The sequence below is a fragment of the Magallana gigas genome, chromosome 9 (genome assembly GCF_963853765.1).
Source record: "Magallana gigas chromosome 9, xbMagGiga1.1, whole genome shotgun sequence".
NCBI classification, from domain to species: Eukaryota; Metazoa; Mollusca; class Bivalvia; order Ostreida; family Ostreidae; genus Magallana; species Magallana gigas.
The window spans coordinates 23,809,783-23,827,075 of NC_088861.1; the positions used below are offsets into that span (position 1 = coordinate 23,809,783).

The 17,293-nt window shown below is 31.9% G+C and overlaps 2 protein-coding genes across 2 annotated transcripts; one reads left to right on the plus strand and one right to left on the minus strand.

Annotated features, from left to right (window-relative positions):
* Window positions 1–123: 123 nt before the first annotated feature.
* LOC105340717 (uncharacterized) lies at window positions 124–8,325 on the plus strand. The gene is made up of 6 exons (XM_034479795.2): window positions 124–257; window positions 2,593–3,802; window positions 4,275–4,533; window positions 4,640–4,902; window positions 5,239–6,057; window positions 6,198–8,325. Exons 1-6 carry the CDS (start codon window positions 147–149, stop codon window positions 6,977–6,979), a joined length of 3,444 nt encoding a protein of 1,147 aa, XP_034335686.2. The 5' UTR covers window positions 124–146; the 3' UTR covers window positions 6,980–8,325.
* LOC136271423 (cytochrome P450 20A1-like) lies at window positions 8,268–16,737 on the minus strand. Its single transcript, XM_066071442.1, has 11 exons — window positions 16,590–16,737; window positions 16,315–16,364; window positions 15,786–15,955; window positions 13,708–13,853; window positions 13,423–13,590; window positions 11,708–11,783; window positions 10,708–10,884; window positions 10,148–10,268; window positions 9,747–9,858; window positions 9,327–9,391; window positions 8,268–8,769 (listed from the first exon to the last, which is right to left on the minus strand). The coding sequence occupies exons 1-11, from the start codon at window positions 16,659–16,661 to the stop codon at window positions 8,520–8,522; spliced, it is 1,407 nt and encodes a 468-aa protein (XP_065927514.1). The 5' UTR covers window positions 16,662–16,737; the 3' UTR covers window positions 8,268–8,519.
* Window positions 16,738–17,293: the final 556 nt, after the last annotated feature.

Here is a 17,293-nt window from a genome sequence, read left to right on the forward strand (position 1 = left end):
ATGAAAATGTTATCGTCACTGCACGTTAAAACATCCACATTACTATTGTTTCTAAAGATAATGCACTCCGTGTGGCAACGTATAGAGCTTTAAAAATAGATTTTTACTGTTAGATAAAGATTTAAATACAACGTGCAGCTTGCTGCATGTTTAAAACGATCGATTTGCGCCAGCTTAAGTCAACATTTTCTATTGTTTATCCAGAGTACGTCCGCGACAAATTCTTTCTGTGGACTACGACCCTTTTCTGCAAGTGGGTGAGTTGTTGTCATATATAATGTACAATGTAGTTTAATTTCTGTCAAATTGATGTTTTTGAACAGGTTAGTGCCCAGAAATTGGCGTCTGCACACTCGAAATTAAAAATAATATATTGCTTTGAGAGCTGTAATTAGAAATCATGTTTGCAATATATTGGTATCTAAAAAATAAAGAAAATTGACATTGAGTACAAATTCAATATCCGTAGTGCATAAAGATATAGAATCTGTGTGCAAAACAAATTTGAACGTAACAATGCCTATTTTAGTTACCGGACTAGATCATGCCTTAGTAAATAAATTTTACCTGTTACAATAGGAATTTTGTATCGATACTCGAAACAAAAATTTAACATTATTTTGAAGGCAATGGAAACAAGGTTCTTAAGAATGAGTGCAAAAAAATAAAGAAATTTGGAAATAGACATAAGCCAAGTGTCATGAACCTAAATCAGTTATGAATATTAGAATTGACGAAATTATGTTGCTTTTACATAGGGTACCTTATCATTTAAAACTTGATGATGCCTTTATATGAATTGAGGCGCTATTGGAAATCAATTTTTTAAGTTGAACACATTTTTTTGCATTTAGAAACGAAGTGTTATATTGAACATTTGCACAGTAGTGTTTTGCATACCAATACCCGTGCATTTCATCATGATAAACTACAATCCATACCAAAGCATTATATTTACAAAAACGGGGTCAAGGAGGAACGCGACTTTTTTTTCAAAAGAAAGGGGCAGACGATTGATTTCTAATTCTTTTAAACATTAACAACATACTTGAACATATTCATGTTCTAAAATTGCTTTGTCGCCCAAAGACTTTTTCCAAATAAGTTCTTAACAGTACCTTTTCAACGGATCATTGATAAAAATGAAAGGTGTAGCTTAGTAATAGTTACACAACAGACTTATTTAAATGAAATATTTAGGTACTGGAAGAGTATTCTAATATTTAGATACCAATCACTTTACGCTAACGTAAACATTTAAAGTTTGTTTTTTGGCAGTGGCCCAAGTTCTAAAAAAAGAAAATATTACGTACCAAAATCACGATTTGCTGTTGTCCTAACGACTTTGATATAAAATGATTTATTACTGCACTCAGCAAGACTACACATTCTACATAACTAACATTACAGTAATGCACGAAAACGACTGAAGTATACTGAAGGGCACACATACAGTTCAGGTGGTTGAAATGATAAAAAGTCCTGTGGGTAAAAACAAACATCGTATATATATAAAATTTTTAAATACATCTTCCCAAGAGCTTGCAAATATTATAATAGAGCCATGAGTAAAAAAATTCTCTTGGTAATAATTCCGCTTATCTTGAAATTGAGCCGCATATTTTAATTTTTATTTTATTTTGTGTTTTCATTATGTGATATCCCAAGGACATATGTAAATATCATGAATAACCAGCTTTCGTCGGCATACGGAAAAGATCGCCGGAAGATAAAGACATTTCATTACTTTTTATTTAGAAATATTTAAAAGTTTGTTAATATTTAACTTGCTCTATTCCAAGGCCTTAAATCATACACTTTTAAATTTGTCTTTTAAATAGAAAACTTTAAGTGTAAGAATTGCATTGTCGTCTTCCTAGAGACTGATTAAACTGTCGTCCAAACAATTCTCTGCGTCCTGAAAATGGCAGATATGAAGATAGTTTTCCCAATTCAATGGGGATCGTTCTATGAAAATCCACTTCGAAATTGCAGTCATTATTAAATCATACATTATACCCGATTAGAGAATGATTTTGCTGTTTTAAATTTGAAATACTAAACATAGTGGATTTTTAACTAACTGTGTGAATTTATTCATCTACAATACTCGAAAACATTAAAATCTCGAAATGAATAAGGTTTTTAGTTTATTAAGTATGGACATTTAATGATTTGAAGTGTTAGTGTTTTCTTGAAGCCGTGCCCATCAGCCTTTTATCACTAACAGCGTTGCTTAAATTTGTATCTCCCAAGCAACAAGCAGCAAGTTGCAAGAAAGAATAATAAATGTTTTGTTTTAAAGGGCATCAATGCTCATTGAGTATAAGAATATATAACTGAAACTGTAAATACAAGAAAATAACAATGTTCCAGCTGGTCTGTTTTTTGGTCTTTTGAAATATAGACAATGATCACTTGGTAAAAGAAATTTAACTTGCCATTCACCATAGAAGTATTCCATAAATATTAAAAGGACACATTTTTTACAATGTCAGTAGAGGTTAAACAATAAAGCTTTTGTTAGTTTTGTTTCGAAAAGAGGGATCTAGACCTTCATTGTCAGATTAATTTCAAATATGTATTTTTCAGATTTCTTATTACTTTGTTTCCAAAACTAACTCAACAATGAATGACGAAGAGTCTATTTTGAAAGATCTGAGAAGACGTGTATCAGCATTGCAAGCATATAGTGGCAATAATGAGCTATACTCTATTGTTGGACCACTCATACAGAAAGAGATGACGGCATTAAAATGCCGTGAGCTAATATCAGCTTATGAAGAGAAACATTTGTTCTACTTTGCATTGTTTAAACCGCAAATAGAAAATCCGAAAGAAAGTTGGATTGAAAACGCCAAAAGAGATATAAGAAGCATAAGGAAAAATGCAGTTGCTCCATCATTGCGTGAATGTTATGCAGTGAGCGAGGTTATCTCCAGAAGCGTCGTATTAATGTATGAATGTGAAGAAGAAGGATTCATAGGAATACAAATTGAACCTGTGATCCGTGAGATGGACGATGAAAATGACCATCCATTGATACTTTTCTTACGATTTGACAGAGAAAATGTCCATTTCATACGATGTGATGAAAACATCGATCGTTATTTAGACTGTGGTTTAAAAATTACAAATAGAAGACATTCAAAATGTGTAGACAAAAGGTTCCGCAACAACTTTGAAACTTTAAGACATTTTCTACTAACAAAAGAAAAAAGATTCTTATCTTTTTCAAAATCTAGTTATTCAGATGTTTCTTCAGTAGAAATAACCAATATGTTTGATCTTTTTGCTCAGATTATTTACGGAACTCCAAAAAACGAGAAGGATGTTAAAGATTTCCTAAAAGCACACGTAGAAGCTGATGATTTTGTTCAGGTTTACATGCAACTTGCAAATGTTGAAGAAACTATTTCAGAGAAAAGTCAGAAGAACGAAACAAATGCAGAGACGCTTGGGAAACAGTTATCAAAAGATGCGTTCAGGAAACAATTAACTGATTGGAAATCGGCAAATGCAGTACATTTATTTGCACTAGCAAGCATTTTTAATGCTGCAATTTATGTTGTTTCCCCAAAAGATGTTTCAGGCAGGGAAGAGTCAAATTTGTATCTTCCAATTTGCGGTAGTTACTTGTATACATTTGAATCTCCTTTGGTTTTCAAAAGCAGCAAAGAAAGTCCATCATTTGAAATAGACCTCAAAGAAGAATGTCTATGCAGTCAAAAAACTCCAGAGATAATTGGGCAGTTCCCAATTGCCAACAACACAATAGATCTTGATCGAATTCGATCGCTGGGTGAGTGAGTTTGTTTCAGTTATCATATTTGGAATTTATAAGAAAAAACTTAGTATGTGTTGAAGCAGCTTTCTCTTACAGGCAATTTTTTTTAGATTGAAAATTAGAATTATACACACGTGTCACATTATTTTGTAACACGTGTAATGCATTAACCAAGAGTTAATCTTATATTTTTTCATTATCAGGAATGTCGAATCTAAAACTAAATTATAAAGTGTCAAAAAACCAATTCATCGATGAACAATTAGATTTAGAAATGTAAATTAAAATTATTTCAACAAAAGTTGACATAATACTTTGAGAGTGCACAAGGAATTAATCATTCCTCAATGTTTCAGTAAAAGGATAAACCTAAAAGCTCTGTTTTACATTAAATCGTAAAACAGTTACTTATTTTTAAAAATACACATAATTAATTGATTAAAAACAATAAAACGGAAAAAAGTGCTTATTGTTATTTTGGTTTCAGAATTAATGCCTTGTTGTCCACCCGTCAGTCGTCATGGGCTTCATCAACATTACAAACACATACCGGAGAAGAACAAGTTGATTTATCAGAGAGATGATACCCCATGGCCTGGAGGGCTATCTGATGACTACAAACATATCAACGACATTTTAGCAGAAGAAGGGAGGCAATTAGAGCTATTGCTTGGCGGAAAAGGAACACTAGCAAAATGCATAAGCAAAGATGTATTTGGAAATGAAGACGTAGAATTGCCCATGAGGTGCGTATTAATAATACTGCGTTTCAAAGTTTGATACAAAGTATAGATTTTATCAATTGTAGCAATTCAGTACAAAAAAATAACTGAATATTCAACTTCTTTGCAGTTTTCCGGAGAACGATTTCGAACTGTCTCTTCAAATAGCAGCTGACTGGACGGGATTTCCAATATACATTTTTCAAAACTCCAAGGAAAATTGCAGTTGGGAGATTACAACTCCAACGACTTATGTCAAAGCCAAAAATTGTCGATACTTCATAACATTATTCCTCCAGAAGAAAAATGGCAGAGAATATGTTGATAGAATCACTTCAAAGACTGGATGTAACTGTATGCTTGCTCCTCCATATGTTGCCAGAAAAGTAGAAGGTAAAGTTAAATGTTTACGCAGGAATCACAAAAAACTGTATCATAGATAAATAGATAGATGGATGAGGTCGGAAGATGAGACAGACATAGAAACATATGGATTGATAAACGGACGAACCGATAGCAAGATGGATATCAATATTCATAAAGCATTTTGATTGGGTTTAATGCTGTAATATTTATGGTAAAATACATAAATCATCGATGTAACCCAAAACACTAAGTAAAATGTTTGAAGAAAATCTTGTAACTTTCTTTCTCTCTCATTCTGAAATATGATTTAATATATATTAAACAGGAGTCTGGATAAAATCTCAGTTTTCAATTTCTATACAGTTTCAGAAAATCAAGAAATAGGCAAAAACAAACGACATCGGCCGCTTATTACGTTTTTCCCAGTAAACCCTCCTGAAAACTGGTTTTGTGATGATGTACGTAGAGAAATGAACATAATTCCGATACATTCTGAGCTTCGTCTTGTCATGGAAAGAACTGACATGGAAGACCGTATGATAGACACGATTTCCGATCACACACATTCCTTGTATCGATGCATGAGCAAAGATATATTTGGCAGTGAAGAACAATACCAAAAAATCATGCAGGAAGTAATAGCAGAAATAAAAGAAACTCCAAACATATATGGTCCCCTTCTAATTGCAGAGAAAGAAAGTGCTGATAGAGAGTCTTTGAAAAACTTCAAATACCGAGACCATAAAGTTTTGGATGCTTTTAGATTTCGTGATACAATACTTAAAGAGTCTGCGACTTTCTTCACTGAAAGAATTGAAGATGGGATGACATTGCAGGATCTAGAACTCATCGCAGCAGCAACGTGTTTCCAAGTACCAATATATGTACTTAGTGCTAGTATACATGAAGACAGAATTGAAACAGAATGGAAGCTCTATAGTCAAATAAGAAGACGAAAACAGCCGAAAGATTTTCTGAAAAGACGACAATATTTTGCTCATATAGATGCCGTTTACAAATGCCTATTTGATGCCGAGAATGTTTCAAAGTTTCACATTACTCTCTTCCGGACCTTTTCAGGACAATTTCACAGAATTGCAACCAGGTACAGAGTATGTAACTGTTTGATGGACCCACCAGTGGCTTTTGTACCGCAAAAACATAAACATGATAGTCATTCAGGTAATTACCCATAAAATAATAATGGGCAGTTGTCTTTCTACACAATTTTTTATATGTTAAGATATGCTTTTGCAATTTCATTATTTTATACACGTATATAAATAACTCACTGAAGTTTTTAATAAAACTTTTATTTTAAGACTTTAGGATATTCTACGACACAAACCTTGCTAAATCTACACTAACTACCGCAAAATTGGCATTGGACATGTGGATGAGATGCAACATGGCTTTAGAAATACTGTGTAGCGAGATCATTGATGAATTAGAGGGCCGGAGACGAAATGTAAATATTTCAACTATTGTGGGGTCTTCAGTAGGCATTGCAGGATCAGCACTTGCCATTGCAGGAGTTATTGCAGCTCCTTTTACAGCGGGAGTGTCCCTTGGTTTGACAGTTGGTGGAGCTGTCATTGGTTCTTTAAGTGGTGTAACTGTTGTGGGAGCAACAGTAACCGAAGTAGTGTTAAATAGGGATGCAAATGCAAAGTTTGAGCGCTATTACATGAATTTTCGCGAACGATCTAGAGTCTTGGAAGATTCCTTGAAAAAACTCCAAAAATTAATTCAAGTAATACAGGAACGGACCATGCATACAGACGATGCAAACGGGGTTGATGCAACAGCACTTCAGGTTGCAGCTGGAACACTGTCTATGATCAGGGGTATACCTATAGCAGTTGCACGCGTAGTCCTACGCGCTGCTTCATTTGCCGACATTGTACTGCCTCCTTTAACAGCTGTTCTCGATGTAGGTTTCCTTGTTTTTAGTGTTTACAATCTAGTAAAGGGATCAAAGACAAATGTCACAGAGAAACTGCGGTCTTTTCGATCCGTTTTGAGAGCCTCAAGAACCCAGCTAAGCATAATGGCGTACGGAAACAAGATCAAACATTTGCAAAACCCAATGTATGGGAAGTGAAACGCACTTGAGTTTTTTTATGGGACTGCATATAATTTAGTTAACAATATCACCTATAACTTGCTTAGCTTGTATAGACTTTACACCCTCATTATTATTATTATACGAAAAGTTATTTTTCCGTGCTATTCTTAAATTGTATTTGACTTTAGAATGTGTTTGATAAATGCAGTTGTCTCTATATATAATGCTGTAGACTTACACTTCAGATCTATTGATTCATTTTGTAAAGAGCTTCACAACTTTATGTCATTTGCCTTCATTTCGAATGTCTTTTTAGCAATATTCATCACCTTAATGTGCATATTAATCGTCATTAGTGTTCTCAAAAAGTTAATTAGAAATTTATGAATTTTTACCCTTACATTTGTCATAGCATTTTATGTAAGAAAATGATGACGTACATTTACAGTGTACAATATATTTACAATCTACTGCGTTTTTTTCATTATATCCGGTGATCTTTTAATGCTTTTAAATGCAACAACCCAATCGCTGTGTATGAATATATATGTAATTTCCAAACATTGATTTCAATATTATCGGTGTGAAAATATAACTCATACATGTTGTTTACCGCAATGTTTTACAATTATTCAACAGGAAAGTTGTTTCTATTGTTAAAAGCAAAATTTGAAGAATGATTTTTAATGGATTATATTTTCAAGGCTTATCTCAACAGTCTGTGTGAAAACCAGTGTAGAACGAATCTAGAAGCAACTTATAACTATTTTTTTTAATTAATAAAGTATTATATTTCATCAATAAGGGAATGTAAATACAAGTTTATAACTTATGATAACGTAGCTTCTGTCTATTTGACTGTTATGTTAATGGGGTCTTACAAAGTTGCATCATATTTCTTGGTTTAGATTGAATTTCAATCAAGATAACTCGGACATTAGAGCAGGCATCTTCTGTTTTAAAACTGTATTATAAATCACGGACTCCAGGTATAATTGTGCAAATTATAAAGAAGAATACCCTGGAATTACGATTCAACAAGTAACAGATTCTTTACATCGTGAGATTTCAAAGGATTGGGTCCGTACAGTGGCTGTTATGAATTTTTTTTCTTCATTGACAGACATCTTCATTGATAAAAAAGGACGTCATTTGGAGCACTCTCGATGAATTTGTTGTGTTTTTATAAACATCGTCTTATTTTTAAAAACATATAAATGTAAAATTTGTTGATTGAAAATTTACATTATATGTAATAATCAAATTGCATTTTGACGTTATGGGGCACTGTATATAATGCTGTTGAACAGGCAAAGTTTAGGCAATGTGTTAATAAAGAATTTATTGCAAAATAAAAGTTTGGTTTATAACAGATAAAAAAAAACATTTGAAAATGTACATTTAAATTCTTCGTTCAAAAAGTGTATTTCTTTTAATTGTTTTTGAAACATTTAAAAAAAAACCAAATAAAACGGGAAAAATGATTAGATTTAATATCACGGATCCCCCTCCGCCAATTATTATGGAATATCTAATGTCTTCCAAAGTGACACACAAATCATATAGTCAATCTGCTTCATCTTTTCTCCACTGTGATCCAGATTTTGTCCTTTGGATGAGTAACTATACCAAATTTTGGAGTCACCATTTGGCCTTCAACCAATTTTACCCGGAAAATTTTCAGGATATTGACTAGCAAAGCAATAGCTCCAATCATAGCCAGGTTGTATCCGGGACACATTCTTTTGCCAGCGAATCCAAAGGGTTGAAACGCATATGCTGGTCTTGATTTTATATTTGCTTCAGAAAATCGATCTGGGTCAAACCTTTAAAAGTAGTAGAAAAAGTAAAACAGAATAAAAAATGGTGTTCTCACTTTCAAACTAATTGGACATTTTTATAGTCACTGGAAAACGTCTTTACGACAAATTTGTGAATGTAAAAATAAAATTATTTTTACCGCTATACGTTTTTGTGTAGACACATTTGTGCTTTATTTTGATACTAGTATCAAACACTTTCATTAATTTTTACTACATCTTTATAGTCTCTGAAAAACGTATATACGACATATCCGTTGCACCAATATCAAAATAACAAAAAAGGATTATTATTACATTATTAGGCCTATCCTTTTAATGTTTTTCTTTGTGCTTAATTTTGATACTAGTATCAAACATATTTATACAATTTAACCTTAAATCAAAAAATTTTTTTAATACTTTAATAAAACACGGCCATTAGAATTGAATCTTTAATAAATAAATTGTATCTAACCATAACATTAGCAATATTTTTCCACCTTCTAAAGAAGAGGATAAAATATATTTCGCTGAACAATCAACCCAAATAAAAAAATAATTATTATTAAAGCGTAACTAACCTTTTAGGATTCAAAAAATATTTTTCACTTTGGAGACTTGCGCCAAGTGCGTGAATTACAGATGTCTAAAAATAAAATAATAATAAACATAATCGAATGGATAATATCAATACAATCAACCAAAACTTACCAAATTTACATCACTGAGTGTCTCTGTCTTCGTGGCATATAAAACAATAGCCTGCATTGAGATTTTCTTTTTATTTAAAAGATCATATAAAGTTTATTTTAATCAAAGACTTTTTATTTGAGGTAGATAAAAAAAAATGTCCATTGGTATAAAAAGACTATAAACATATTAGATTTATAATACCATTTGCTATGTCTTCAATGACATACTATAATGCAAGGCATTTGAAGGTGAAAATGTAGACTAAAAATTCCATTGTTGTGATATTTTTTGTATACGTTATATCGTACTTTTACAGGGATTTTATATCCTCCGAGTTCTGAGTCATTATCTTGGTACCTGGCCGTCCATGGTATTATTACAGCACATCTAATTGTCTCGTTTATCACTTTATGTAGATACCTGAAATACAAAATATGAAAACACTTAGACAACATACGTGCATGGAATTTAATAAGAGAAGACATTTCAATTTGAATTGTTTGTCTAAATCAAATATTTTGGGTACAGTGGGAATGTCTTTTGATCAATTTTTTTATGCGAAAGTATAATAGAATATGAACATGTAGCTTAACAGAAAAATTTTGCTGCACCAGAGTTTTGAAGTTTTAAGTGATACCTTTATTTCATGAAATTTACTAGCTATGACAATTCACTCTAAACAGTATATTCTTTTACCAAATAGACTTACTTAAGATCCTTAGCTGATCTGGGGTCTACATCACTAGTGCCGATCACTTGGTCAATTTCTGTGTAAACGTTTTCCTGGACATCAGGATTAGTAGAGAGAAAGTACAACGCCCACGTTAACACTATATAAAAAGAAGAGACTTAAAAAAAAATCTTAAGAATATTATGACATTGACTTATTTAAGCCTATATTGTTTATGTCGATTAAGGTGGTATAGACCATCTGTCAATTTGGAGATGGATTCAAGTACATTATAACTTAAATACCTTCAACGGTTTAGTATTTTTAAATTTTACAATACTTAACCAAAAAATACGTTATAAAACTTTTGGAAAGGTATACTTTTTTAAAATCCCCCGTGAGATTCGAACTCATGACATACACATTTGTAACCTACTGCGCTACGTTTTTAAGTGACAATTTTGGGAAAGGATCTTTTTATAAAATTACATTTGTTTTTTTTGTTTATTTCAATAGATAGTTCTTCATAATATGGGGGTGTCCAATACCACCTTAAACGCTGGGATAGGTTAGTCACAGAAGTGAATGGAAAATATTACAGCTTCCTGTTGTGTGGGAGCCTGCGGCAGTAAATGTGACGGCATCATGAAGTATCTCTTCCTCGTCATTGGTGCTGTCAATAAGCACGTCAACCAAAAGAGTGGCGTCTGTTTTCTTCCGATGTTCTCTGCGCTTGGTCACCAACTTGTTAACATGATCATGAAATCTATTTCGAGCTAAAACATACGATTATATAAATGTGGCCATTCTCAATCAGCAAGTTATTATTATCGAGAAGCGGCATCAATATTTTTCTTTATTTCTTGCTAAAAATTGCATTCAATTTGTAAACATAAACAGATTCGAATTTGATTAGGAAATAGCTTGCAAAAAAAAAAATAAAAACACTTAGGGGGCTTGACGGTCGTGACCATTTTTAAGACTATATTAATCTCCTTTCAAAGGAAAGCGTTATATAAGAATATATGAACATGCCCAAATTTACAAAGGTAAAATATACGTTTTTACTAAATGAAGGTTTATAGCTAAAGACATCATATTAAATAGGTTTAGGGAGATCTGATGGCTAATTTGTTGACCATCCAGCCTCCTTAATAATCAATGTTTCATATAAATGGACGTTCGTAAATGTAATGAAATTAAATTACCTCATCTATTTTAAAGAGCATAACTGGTAAAATTATATTTGTTTGTTAAATTTGGTATCGTAATATCAAATAAAATAAGTTACTGGTATTTGTTTTTTCAGTTGCTTACACCAGTGTTTTTTTTAAAGAAAATTTTAAATTAAAAATGGACTTTATGTTCAACTGCCTGAAATATATTTCTATAAAAATATTTAAAAAAGAGTAAAGAATGTTGACAAAATCTTCATATCATAATCATTTGGAATTCTTGAAATGTATAATTATTCGAAAAGGTGACGATCCAGGGTGTCTTCATGCAGAGAAGAAAAAAAATCTGCCTCACAAAATGTTAAAAGAAGTACATTATCACGTTTTATATGTTAACATGAACCTTTGTTATAGTTTTGTTTACCATCTTCAAACGTCTTCACTCTTTCACTTTCTTCATCTGATATTCCAATCAATTTTCTCTCTAATTCATTCGATGCCTGTAAAAAGTCAGTTGATTTTTAAAAATGTGAAGTTTCAGAGACATTTGACTTAGAAACAAAGTTTCAGGGAAAAGTCGTTGGAACAGACTATACAAGATTGCTTGAAACGATCTGAAGCTAACAATAGTCTTAATTTACAATTAATTTCTTTAAAAGTCTGATATAAAATCTTTTTTGTTTTTCTTGCATATTATAAAAAAATATAATATACTCAAGGCAGAAAATGGTACTTCGTTTGTAATAATATTTTGAACATTTTGAAAGCTATTATCAAAAAATGTGCATGTTTGTTCCCTTGAAAGAAAAGGCCTGAAATTTGGACATAGTCATTTTATAGAATTTAAGATGATATTAAAAGGTCGACAATGGGGGGGAGCTTCTACATCATTATCTTTCAACATTAATAAATCTGAAATTCGTTGTCATATTTTCACTTAAATGATACATGTTAATGACGATGGCAATCGTTGGATTATATTTACTCAAATTTAAGATAATTCATTCCCTTTTAGAGACACCTTTAAGTGTTCATATAATATTACATTAGAATGTACTCTACATAATGCTATTTATTTTTTCTAATATTTCAGAATATTTAAGCAACACTTTAATTTTGTTTAAAAAAAGCAGTATGCTCATTTGAAATTAATTGTAAGGTTACGTTTCACCTTGACTTAAAGGAGATTGAAATAGTGGGTTTGAGATGTTGTTGCCAAAAATGCGAGGTCAAATTTCTTTTATCAATGTTTACAGAATTCATTAAAACATATATTAAAAGTTAAATTTAATCAAAGTACTGAAGTACTGCCGGGAGTTGATTTTATCGATTATTATTATCTTAAACTCATCGATATGTTAATTTGTTTGGCAAGTAGTTTATAATCTGTATTTTAATTAAGCACATTTTTTATAATATGAATTCTCGGACTTTTCCGACAAGAATTTCGAGAAAGCCTCTAATGAGTCATGTTGTGTAATATTTAAAAATGGAATTGATTTCATCAAATTATGTATCGGTATTCGAAATATTTCAAAAATTGAATGGATCCAACAAATAATGAACTCTAGTCTCGTTCAATCAGATGCTCGGATATCTCTGTTCATCTCCGACAAGTAAGATATACTAGGTCACGTGATAGCTTGATGATGCGACCTCTAAATATAGACTGACTCTCTGCTTGTCGGAGATGTACAGAGACAGCCGATGGTTGAACGAGACTATATTAAACTCTGGCGTACTCGGTAGGAATATATACGACTGCAAAAAACTTTTAAATTGTTCGTACTATTCAAAATCTGACCATTTCCAAGGTATTTATAAATAAGTTTCCTTTAAAAAATGTTTCAGCGTACATTAGATGGAATTTAACGATTGTTTTCAAGAACTAAGTCTTGTCAGCGGTGATGATTTGTGCTTAGGTCCAAACACTGTTTCAGTTTCGGTTTGCCAGAGTAACTGCATAGGAGAGTTGATTAAAATCAACTCCCAAAAATGACCTTTCTTTAATTAAGAACGAGTCCAGAGATCAGTTTTGCTCAAGTTATTCAAGTTAATGTCTTTTTGTGTATCAGTATAAAGATGTGTCATTTGCAAAATCAGACAAAAGAAGATGACTTCACTGAAATAATTGCTCACAAGAAGAAAGTTGTGCCTGATATCCTTGATTGCTTCATCGGAACATAGATCGCTTCCAAACATACTAACAATAGCTAACTTCATTCCGAAAGTAATCATCGAATCATTCAAGGGAATTTGTTCCATTTCAGCTAAACTGGACCAGTCGTGTACCAAATTTTCAGATAACTGCAAAATAGTGAAAAAATTCTTAAAACGCAGTCATGTTTTTTTAATTTAGAAGACCGTTTGATATTTCATGCTGAAAATAAAACAAATCGAGTGGTATCGTGGTAAAATACCCACTGCTTGTATTCCTGGGTAGTAACAGTGTGAATGACTCGACCCTAAAGCTAGGTTGTAATTCTTACGCCTGCTCTTCCCTTCGGCTTTATTTGCGAATGGTATCGATTTCCTCCCCAGGAAAGGCTCAAATATTTTATACAGTGAAGCTTTAAAGAATGAATATTCTTTTTAATTAATCTTTTATGTAAGAAAATGCTAAAATAAAGTGAACGTAAAACATTTGACTGTGTATTCATTTTATCGTGTTTGGAAATCTAATACATTGCTAAATGTCATATATGTATGTTTAAGAATATATGAATCCAAAAATACGCCAATTTAAGGACGACTGACCTAATTCGCTTGGCGCAGAAATATCACGCACCCAAATTGAGGAATTGTTACGAACATCGAATTCTCAATACAATATTACATGTACGTCACAATAACTAAAACTCAACAAATTGCTTATGACACAATTTATAGTTGTTCTACGTCATCAGTACACATTTTATATTGTGCAAGTATTGACTGACTTTGCTTTGAGTTAACATGCTAAAATACGTTTTTCAACATTATTTGACCTGCACAATGTTTTTAAAGGATGTGACAGTGCTGTAGTGAGTTTTATATTAGTTCAAAATAGCTTTGACCACCTACATTTAGATTATTTAATTGAGTTTGAGACAATAAACAATTCATTTACATTCCAATTTTTTTTCTCTTATTAAAAACACGGTTAAACAGTTCCTGTGCTTTAGATTGGGAGTATTTTATTATAAAAAAATGTTTAGCACACTCTAATAGTTGTTTGTTTCATAAATCGATCTCAAAATGAGGGTCATCGCCTTTAATTAAGAGACTGCGCAGTACTTTTTTTTGATATTGAAGAAAATTAAAGGCACACCGCACTTTCGCATGTGCCTTCGTGAAAACGAAGTCGATGACATGGTCAATTTTTTTTAATGATTTTAGTTCAAAATCTTCATATATGTATCAAATTTCAATTTGGATACAAAATCAATTGCAGAATTTAAAAACAATTATCATTGCTGTTATAAGAACGCTTTATCCCCTTATGTTCGATGTAAAAAGCAAAGTAATAAATGGTCGCTACTAAAAATCGATTTCTATTTAAATGTTATTTTTTGATTACTTTTCATATATCTTTTATTAGTAACTCTAACTCATATAAAATTTTCATGAAAATCACTATTGTAGAAGTAAATTGGGTCTGTCATCCTTAAATTCACTTCTTTGAAAAACAATTTTTCCAAAATACTGTACACGCCAAACATAGTATGTTTAAAGTATTGCATTTAATTTTATTACAGGTTTTGGACAAGATTGTAGCTATTTTAAGCCACGTAATCATTTCTCATCTTTAGTTTTAAAAAAATGTATTGAATGAGCGCGCAACAGCGCCCATTTAGGTTAAATTGTTCCCAGTTATTTTATTTTTCTTTCAAAACAGTTTTGTAAAGAAAGATTTGTACTTATATTAATTATTTGACAATGGATGTACAGAGTAAACAAGATAAACAATACACGACTTTTTGAAACCGGTTTTGAGGCGGCCTTTACTTTACCATACCGTAAAATGTAACTTTAGTACCTTGAATAAATGATATTCTTATCAAATAAAGCTAATTGCTAATGTTTTAAAACAGCCAAACAAAATGTACAGCTCTTTTCTAGAAAACTAAGCAAACTAAACAAATGTTGTTAACTTCACTTTTTGGTACCATTAATTAATTGTTTATTATCTTTAAGATGATCAATATTTTTTTCTAATCAAACAAGTTTTATGTTTTGTTTTTGTAAAACACTGCTATAGATACAGCAGCTGTGATTGCCGGCTTTCAAATGTATGTTTGACATAGTGATGTCAGCTATGACGGAATCGGATTTTGAAATCACTTACCAGGTCGGTCTAACACACTCAAATGCTCTTTGAACAGTTCTGGTAAATAGATGCTAACAACCATCAGAAAAGAAGTATGTTACATTAATTTAAAAAAACCTGTCAATGCTAGCTTTCGTTGCCCGCGCTTGAATCACGCAACTTTAGATCTAATTTTTTGTCAAAAATCACTTACCAGGTCGGTCAAACACATTAGAATGCTCCCTGAACAGTTCTGGTGAACAGATGCTTACAACCATCTCCTTTCCCATCTGAAAAGCAGCTATGTCTCCGTACTTCTGATGTAGATCTATAAGGTATTCGTGTAGACTTCCAGCTTTCGCAATATCTGCCAAATTTCCATCTCTAAAAAAAAAAGGAAAAATATAAATATAAATAAATTTCAGCTCCAAACAGGTTATATTTTTAGTCGTGAAAGTTGCGAAAACTTACAGAAAATCATTCATTCATATCAGATTTGAATCTGTGCGAATTTCTTTTAAAAAGTTTATTACATGTACTACATTAACTTTGGAGAATTGATAAATGCCCAAAGTATAATCAAAATAAAATATCACAAAAAATTAGACACAGTTTACATTTGCTCCTACAAATTTTCTATTATCGTCTAGACGAAAAATGAGTTATAAGATGCATTAAATGATGCCAATATATTCAGTTAAACTCATAATTATGAATTTGAATTTTCTCCTTTCTTATCTTACCTCTCAGATGTTGAATTAGGCCCAGGTATGGTAGTGGTTTGTCTGTTTCCCTAATGCAAAATGTCCAAAAGTGCTTTAGTATATGCACACAAAAAGATATCTTACGATCAATGTTTGTGTTTTTGATAAATGTAAACGACTGTTAACATTTTGCAACATTTCTAATCAAACTAAAAAAAGATACACAAGCTATAGCTATGTACTGCGCATGAGAGAGCTTATTGATGGATATCTAAATCATAATAAGAGGTTTTTTTTTTATCTCAGTTCCCTACCATGTAGTAATATATCACACCAAGGAACAACGCAGCTACGTAAACCACAGTCAATATCACAATGTCTAACATCGTCTTTGTTTCTATGTAAACACAGGAATACTGCACAAACAATACACATATAACATGCTACATGCTAAAACGGCGTTTTTTTTCTTTGAATATAGGGATAAGTAGGGAGATAGGGTAGGTTGATAACCGACGTTTTATAAACAACGTATTTGCTTTAAACAAGATATGCACAAAATGAATTATGTAATCGAAAGATGACAGTAAACATTACATAACATTTAAGATGTAAACGTTTATCCAATTGGGCTTTATAATTTAAAAAAGGTCATACGCTTCGCAGTTAAGATGGGCGCATAATGTTGTACTGAAAAAAAATACCCACAAATCACTTGCACAGTGTAAATTTTTCAGAAGTTAGAATAAATAGTCCTCCAAAGATTTATCAGTGATGCTATTTACCTGAACACTCAGAGAAAAGAGATACGACGCTCTATAAACTCCCCTTCGTCCCGTTTGAAATGCAAGTCATATCAGATTGAGGGCTGACAGATATGCAAAGCATGAACATATTTCCAGTTGCATCAGTTTCATTGTAACTGCATGCAGAACAAACAGAAAAAGGTTGTAATTTTTCCAGTCAACATCTACAAAATATTATATAAGCCACATACATGACTGTACGGTCAATTTGA

Excerpts from the sequence above, each read along its gene's own strand:
- LOC105340717 (XM_034479795.2), top strand. The coding sequence starts at position 147 with ATGTTTAAAACGATCGATTTGCGCCAGCTTAAGTCAACATTTTCTATT. Across the intron at positions 258-2,592 it reads CGACCCTTTTCTGCAAGTGG|ATTTCTTATTACTTTGTTTC; the intron begins GTGAGTTGTTGT and ends TGTATTTTTCAG. Across the intron at positions 6,058-6,197 it reads TAAACATGATAGTCATTCAG|ACTTTAGGATATTCTACGAC; the intron begins GTAATTACCCAT and ends TTTTATTTTAAG.
- LOC136271423 (XM_066071442.1), bottom strand. The coding sequence starts at position 16,661 with ATGTTAGACATTGTGATATTGACTGTGGTTTACGTAGCTGCGTTGTTC. Across the intron at positions 15,956-16,314 it reads CCTAATTCAACATCTGAGAG|AGATGGAAATTTGGCAGATA; the intron begins GTAAGATAAGAA and ends TTTTTTTTTTAG. Across the intron at positions 9,392-9,746 it reads GATATAAAATCCCTGTAAAA|ACATCTGTAATTCACGCACT; the intron begins GTACGATATAAC and ends TTTTATTTTTAG.